Consider the following 8457-nt stretch of genomic DNA (forward strand, 5'->3'; position numbering starts at 1 on the left):
TAGATTATGTATATTCGTATATAAACATGAATATATAGGGAACATCCGGTTCAGATAGATAAATTAGCAGCGGGATACAATATTGGATAAGTTAATATAGATTTTGTCTATTAGTACTCGTTCCATCCCACAATAAGAGTCCCTCTCTTGTTATTTTTCTGTTTGTCTCATAACAAAAATTCACTCTACTATAAATATAAGTATGTCACACATTCTACTAATTCATTTCACTCATATTTTATTATAAAACTAATTATATAAATTTTAGAACTCATATTCCACTAATTTTTTCAACATACTTTACTTTACATTTTTAAAACTAGTGTCTAGTCAAATATTAACTCCTATTCCAAGCCGGAGGAGTGCTAAATTAATATTCAGATTATAATAAGATGTTTGATTGTCAAAATTATGTTTAAAATAATTTTAATAAGGTGTTTGGTTGATAAGAATAAAATAAAATAAAATAAAATAAAATTAAATATATTTATTATAATAAATATGAATCAATTTTAATTAATCCATTAAATAAATTATTAACTCCCATTAATGTCATTAATTAAGAATCAATAAGATCAAACAACAGTAGTTGATAGGGATCTCCTCACACGACATATCTTATATCTTTTAGTTACCTTGCATCTTTTATAAGCTTTTATTTAATTATCTAGCAAGATAAGTTTTAGGATTTAGAATTCGTTAGTATTTTCATCATTGAGAAATAATAAACAAATTATTCTCATTCCTGGTTTTGACAGAAATGCCCCCTAGCACCTTAAATAGGGTTTTATCATCTTCTAGCTTTAGTGTGCTCTTTGAATTCCGGCGATAAACCATCAAAGATCTATCAATTGGTGCTTATCATCAGCTTCTTTTCTCTACATTTCCGGATTATCATTGTCAAACATAAAATCCACCCACCAAAATAAAAAAACCACACAAAAACCCGAAATCACACGAAGAGCATCGTGGAAACTCAGATATTCAGTAGGAAGGATTATGGGAGATCAGACAATCTAGTCACAGGGGTAGCCGTGAGATTGTGGAGGAAATGAGGCTGTCGAGATAAAGAGAGAAGTCTTGGCTTGTAAATAATGTATCAATGCCGTGAAAAATAAATAAATACTAGTATACTGCCCCGTCCACGAAAAATAATGATCCATATAGCTATATAAATTTAAAATTTTATAACAAAATTAATTAAGAAAAAGAATATTAAAAAAATGATTAAAGTAGTGTTAGCAAAAAATAAAATCCACCATACTAGAGTTAAATAAACAGTTAAAGGTTAATTTTAGTGAATAGACCAAAATCGAAAAATGCAACTATAATAATGCACTAGTAACTGGTGCTCTTTTCAAATGTAGCATCTATTAAAACATCTTAATTAGGAACGTCAAAAATAGATCTGAAATATATATTTCAGATTGATCAAAAAGATTGGAATTTATCCAATGTTGTGAATTATGATCAAAATGCCATAAACAGAACAGACTTGGCCCACACAGGGATGAGGACATTCTCAAAATTAACATTTTGAAATAACTAGCCTCAAAAAATTGGGTGAAACAAAAACCTAACGTTTTGAGCCAACCTAAGTTATTACTTACATCAATCTGTCTGTAAAGTGAATGGCATGATGTGCAATGGACAGGCTCAAGAATAAAAGAAAAACTTAGTTTATCTCAAACTGTACAATCACATATACATGCAATACCACTGAAATACCAAATCAATAAGATCACCAAATAACAGAGCTATTACAGTTGGATCCGGGTGCAACAACGGTGAAGTGACAAAGGTCGACATAATTAAAGACTAGCGAATTAGCAACAGAGTTTAGTAGTTAAGGATGCATGAGAACCCAACCGTTGTTCGACCAAGAAACCCTAACTCGTGGAGTAATATACATTAACAGTGTAACATCCTATTGTGAAGCAAGGTTTGGTGTTGTTAAAATACAATGTATACAGCTAGATCCGAACATAGGACACAATGAGACCACTATCACAAGTCAAAATTTTCTCTACACTAAAGGATGATCAAAAAGCAGAATGACCAAACCTGAAACTAGTGTCTAGAATTTTATTTACATATCATACATACGAGACTTTAGGGAGATATTCTACAACTAATGGTTCGAAAGGATGAATGGTCATACCCTACATGTAAGTATGAGGAAATTTTAAAAAAAAGAAAGCAGTTTTCCGTGTAATATAATCAGAATAAATATCACAGATCCCTTCTGCACAATGGGCAAGAACCATGTCTAACCAGCCAAGTATCAATGCAAGGTAGATGAAACATGTGGTGACAATGTGGCAAGCGACGTACGGTCTCCCCAAGCTGAAAGTCCTATACATTCACAAAGGAGACTATTGAGATAAACTTTTCAATAAAGCTATTGAGATCATTTTTTTAATACAAATAAACAAAATGCAATTGATGGTATGAGAAACTGCATTGGTACCTGAAGACAAACTGAACATGAGACTCCATCCCCTGAAGTATCAGCACTTTCATCTCCGGTGATTGTGAATTTTGGGATCTTCTCAACCATGTCTACCAATAAACCTTTTGCCCCTCCCGTGTCAAAGATGTTCGGGACTTCTTCAAATGGTGCTTCGACAGCTCCCATCTGATTCAAGAAAAATAACTAGGTAAGCAAAAGGAATCAACTCATGTACAAGTCCAGTAATACTTCCTGGAAACTACACAGCCTTATATACCTGGCTATGCACTGCACTAAGCATAGCTGGTCCAATACGTTCACGTACAAGTCTCCCACTCAGGAGGCTCGCTATGACATCAATCTACACAATCCAAGAAACCAATTTTAAGGTTTTGGAATTGAACATATTTAAAAATGTGATTCTTGACAATGCACATTGCTTTAATGGACAAACTAAAAGACGCAACAATGATACAGATGAAGGACGTTTCCCTCACCAGATAGAGGAGACACCCTAATCCAGATTCATCCGACTGCCATAAAAGCAGAGACGACTCGAAGACCTCAATAGAGAAAACAGCCCCGGAAATGGCTCCCACCGAAGCCCCTCTAATAAACCCACTTTCTGTCTCTTGGCCGATCAAAGCTCCTGTAATTGCCCCAAGTAGAGTTCCAACTGCATAGACAAGGACCGACGCATTTGTTAGCTTAAATATTTAAAAAGGGCACAAAACAAAGAAGTATATGATGCCAAAATGCATCATCCCAGCACCAAATCTTCAAAACTATAATGATAGTATATCGAATTCGCAATAAAAAAAATCCAGGTAAAATAATACCTCGTATCTAACATTGCAAGCAATGTAAAATGACAAAATAGCAACTTTGCATATAAATAATAACCCCTCAAAAAGAGACAAAATCTCAAAACCTAGATTAGTCCAAACCTTGGTTTCCCCCCCGCTAAAATCAATACAGCTAAAAAGCCTAAAAGAGAAGTCAATTTTGAGAGCACTTGAATAATATTAGGTGATAAAGATTTTCAGGCACAGAGATCTTAATTCGCCCAATTATTGAGGGATAAGACACAAAGCACAAACAAGAATTAGGGAAACCCAACAACATGCAAAGATCACAAAAAATGTGCAGAATAAGAGAAAGATGTTGAGAAATTAGAAAAAAAAGAGCAAAACGATGAAGAAGCGGAATCAAATGAGGAATCACTCACTCAAAGCGAAGAAAAATGTGAAAATTGCGGAGAAAACGTTCCCCAGTAGAGCAGAAACCGCGCATCGAATGAAATCTTTGATCTTATTGAGTAGAAATCCGAAGGAGGAATAGGTTTCTGAGGAGGAAGGCGATGATGATGATTGGGGGAAATGATGAGACGGGTATGCGTAAAACTCCATTGATTCCTGAAACGGAGAGTCTACAATTACGAACCTTTTTCTCTTTCTTTGAAATTCGTTTCCCCTATTTTGTTCAGGTGAGGAGGAAACAGCTGTCCCAAATATATAAACACATATGAATATAATATTCATTTTAATTTGTCATCAATTATTTATTGAATTTACTAATTTCGAAATATCTCTGCGCTTGCGCGACTCCAATTTTCTATTATAAATCTATTTATTTCCGACAAAATATCTTCAACACCAACACTTATTTATTTACTCGAATAGTGATCATGACACTTGAACATAAACTTTATTCAGATAATAATATTATCAATTTAAGTTGGATTGTAATTTACTTATTTAACTTTAGCAAATTCCGAATATTACAAGTAGGATGAAAGTTATTGCTTCCGATCGTAAAACTGTTGAATGTAATTAAATAATAAAAATATTACTAATATTTTAATGAGAATGAAGATTTTTAGTTTTTTTTGCCAAATATAAAAAAATAGACAAACTAGAAATGAAAGATGAATAGTATCTTGAATGAGATGAAGTGTGATAATTAGTTTGCAAATTATGCGCATGTAAGCATTGGCGGACGGAATGTAGAACTAAGGGGTACGGTTGTACCTCCATTTTTTTTTTCTTTTTTAATGCTATCATGCCTATATTATTATTTATAATTTAATATATTTCTAATTAAGGTCATCCACAACACTGTCACTAAATCGTCCCTTAAATTACTATTTGCGGGCCCTACTGTACTTTTTTACTTCATCCCTTAACTAAGGGAAGGAACCTGCAACCCTCCGTCCCTTAAATTACTATTCATTCAATTTTATTTTTTATTTTTTATTTCCAACCAAATTCAATTAAAAAAACACACTTCATTAAAAATAAAATAAAATTACAACATAAAAAAATACAACTTAAAATTCAAAAAAATAAAAAAAGACATAATTAAAATCCTAAAAAAATGACATAATTTAAAATACAATTTTACAGAAAAAAAACTATTCCGCAGGTGAATCATCCCCCGAAGGCGGTGGAGGTTCACTGAAGCCCTGAGGAGGCGGAATGTCAAGTTGTGCCGCCATAAACGCAACTCCGTTAAGCCAGACTTGGTATTGGGAGGGCATAAAGTGAGAAGTGTCCGCCATTGTGGCGGTCATGTACATGTCAATAAGGGAGTTGGGGGATCCCCCCGAGCCCGAGTCCGCCTGGCTTGATTCGGCTCTGCCCCTCCTCCCTCTAGCCGCCTTCGCCGCATTTCTCCCTTGCGGCCGACGACGCCCACGGGAGTACCCCCGACATCGTCTGCCGGGGTCTCAGCCTCCTGCGAGGCAAACTCTTGTGGCCCGCTGCCCAACCGCCCTCACCAGACGAGTATTGCCACTCACCGTGTGCTTCGTGCGCTTCGAGGTCGAGCCCGTGCTGAACCGCACACCGCCGGCCCACCTTTCCTCGTCCTTGACGACCTCCCAAACATCGACATATTTGAATTGTTTGTCGGTGTCGTCGTAGTAGACCCGCAAAGCCGACCTCAGAATGTCGGCTCCCGTGGCTCCGCTTTGGTAATGAGCCGCTTCATTCTTGTGGATAGCGCAGAATCGTTTGACCTCTCTGCCGACTCTGTCAAAGTGAGCCCGGAGAATCTTATATGTGCGGCGGCGGGTCTTTTTCGGCTTAATCTCGTGGTAGGCTTCGGTGACCTTTTCCCAGAAGCACTTTCGGGGTTGTTGATTCCCGACGATGGGATCGTACGAGACACTGATCCAAGCGTTGTACACCGCCAGCATTTATTTGGGGCCGTAGGGATGACGGCCAAGATCCTCCTCCTCCTCGGCCTCCGCCCTGGAGCTTCCCCCGCCTCGGCCTCCTTCCCTGCCTCGGCCTTCTTCCGGAGTGGGTTGAACCGGATAATCCTCCCAAATCTGGGATAATTCCTGCGAATACCGCGGGGCGGAGGGACGGGCGTATGCATCAAGATCAAAATTGGGTGGTTGGTACCCCCAGCGTCGACGAACCCTGGGTGTCTGGCGTCGATAAACCGGAACCACCCAATGTGTTGTACATGCTCCCCCAGTCGCCGAACGCGTTGAGATCCCACCCGCCGGAGCCGCCACCGCCGGAGTTTCCATCGCCGGACATTTTGTGATGAGAAGTTAGATGAAAATTGGAGAGGTAATGGAGATGATTTGGGAAGAATAAATGTGTAGTTGTGTGTGAAATGAGGATGAATTATGAGTATTTATAGAGTAAAAAAAAGGAAAACGGCGAATAAAACGGTAATATTACCGTTTCACATTTATTATTATTATTTTTATTTAATTCGATTTTTTTTTAAAATGAATTATTGCGTCAGTGTGACGATGCCCACTCGCGGGACGGCGAGTGGGCGTCACGCATGGCCTGGGAGCGGGCCACGTCGCCTCGGCGCGTGGCGAGTCGTCTCGCGTTTCTTCACGACAGAATGGGACGGGTGACGGGCTGGGGACGAGACGGGGCGCGGCAACGCGTCACGTCGCCGTCCCGTCCCTGAGTGACGGGATACGGGCCACCCGCGTAACGCGTTGCGGGTGGCCTAAAAATTATAAAGCAATCTCAGGTCTGAATTAAAGAAGATATTTAACCTAAATTAAGCCGCTAGAAAATAGTGATATGGTAATGATATGGAGTATATGATACATGGCGCCTCATTTTAGATTTATTGTCCAATTATGAATATGATACAACATTTTATTAATATTCACACTTTATTTTTTTAATTCTTGTTATAGTCATAAAAATTTGTGCCCTTATTTGTTGTTATGTTAGATAATTTATAACACAGGAGTATATTTTCTATTTTAGTAATAGTTTATATTATTGTTTGTGTTATTTGGAGAGAATAAAGTAAGTGGGGACGGAAAAAATAGAGAGAGTGGTGTTTTTGTTTTTAAAAATGTGTCATTTAGAGTTGGACATCCCAAAAAGAAAAATGATTCACTGGGACAGATGAAGTATTAATTTAAAATTAAACAATGTTTTAATGTATAATACATTAGCAATATTTTTTTTCTTTGTTATGTAATTATCTACCTTACTATTCGCACCCCCGGAAAAAAAATCCTGGATCCGCCACTGCATGTAAGTTGAATGCAAATTTAGGTAGAATTGTTGAGTATAATTTTAAATAGAAAAAGCAGTATACTTTAATATTCAATGAGATGAAAGAAAAGAGAAATTTATGATAAATATACAAACATGAGAAATTAGAAAATAAAAGATGGACATCTTAAATAAGACAGAATAAATATTACTACTACTACTAATTATCATTATCATTCTTGAAATATGATTAGTAAAAATTTCATTTAAAGTGAAAAATTAACTAAAAAACTAGGATTGAAATAATTGATATAGAAAATGGCTAAATCAGCTTAGAAATCGTGCAATTTTTCAACAAATTATCATATTGGTCAGTTTTTTATAATCAATCCACTTTCAATTTTTGACAAGTTTTATCAAGTAAGCATCTCCATTCTCCACTAACAATACTTCATCAGTTTTTATTATATCTTTCCCACACTTTACTAATTTCACATTAAAACTTGTTCATTCTCAAAGTCTATTTTTATGGAACAAAGGGAGCAATAATTTTATTTATTTTTATTATTATTTTCTTAATATTTTTCACTTTACAAATTTCACATTTATCAATAAGTGGACTTTCAAAAGTAGTAAATGACAATAATAAGTCCAAGATTAATTCAGACGAAATTTTAGAGAAACCAAGTCAGAACATAAATTATATTTCTAGAAAATATTGAAGTAATACATACTCCATAATTTTCAAAATTATTGATTGTTGATTGTTGAAGTCGTCATTTAACACGCTTGCCACGAAATGTTTCATTGTTCATTTAGTGTGTTTCATTATATAAACTCGTTTTGAAGCTACGAATTTTCATAACTACTCAATTCAATTTGATGACCATGTTATATCGCGTTCAAATAATTCTTCTATAATGTACGGAAATAGTCAATGATTCTTATAGTTATATGTATGGTATAATAATTCACTCAATAAATGCTTCAATCTTCAAACCTCTCTCTTTCCCCCCTTTTGATATTTCAACATTTTCAATCAAGTTTTCTTCTAGGAAAAAGGTATGTGAAAAATAAAGCATATAAAATCAATTACTTGAACGTGTGATGTATATGTAAAAAGTCAAAAAGTTATAATATAACATGATAATGAGCAATCGATTTTGTAAAGTATATAGTAAATTAATGATTGATTGCATATCCCTTTTCGCTTTTTTTGCTACTAGCATGAAATTTGCGGTTGTCAATTTGATATAGTTTATTAATCTTTTTCAACATGCTCACCAAAAACCCAACCACATTTCGTTTTTTATTATTATTTTATTTTATAGAAATTTAAGTTATAAATTGGTTCCTAACCCATGAATGCAATGTATAGTATTTCATGTGACAATTGCGATGTGACTGGGTACATGCAATATAAAAATTCATAAATTCAACTTTCAAATTGGAATTAATCCTGAAATTAATTATTTTGTGAATTTGTCTACGCAACTCCAATGCATATGGACTAGT

General features: G+C 35.5%; 1 protein-coding gene across 1 annotated transcript; it reads right to left on the bottom strand.

The window, feature by feature from the left end:
* Positions 1–1663: 1663 nt before the first annotated feature.
* On the bottom strand, positions 1664–3945 carry LOC121749632 (NEP1-interacting protein-like 1). The gene is made up of 5 exons (XM_042144214.1): positions 3681–3945; positions 2950–3128; positions 2730–2813; positions 2471–2638; positions 1664–2355 (listed from the first exon to the last, which is right to left on the bottom strand). Exons 1-5 carry the CDS (start codon positions 3859–3861, stop codon positions 2233–2235), a joined length of 735 nt encoding a protein of 244 aa, XP_042000148.1. The 5' UTR covers positions 3862–3945; the 3' UTR covers positions 1664–2232.
* Between the last annotated feature and the right edge of the window lie 4512 nt (positions 3946–8457).

This window comes from Salvia splendens, chromosome 9, assembly GCF_004379255.2.
Source record: "Salvia splendens isolate huo1 chromosome 9, SspV2, whole genome shotgun sequence".
NCBI lineage: Eukaryota > Viridiplantae > Streptophyta > Magnoliopsida > Lamiales > Lamiaceae > Salvia > Salvia splendens.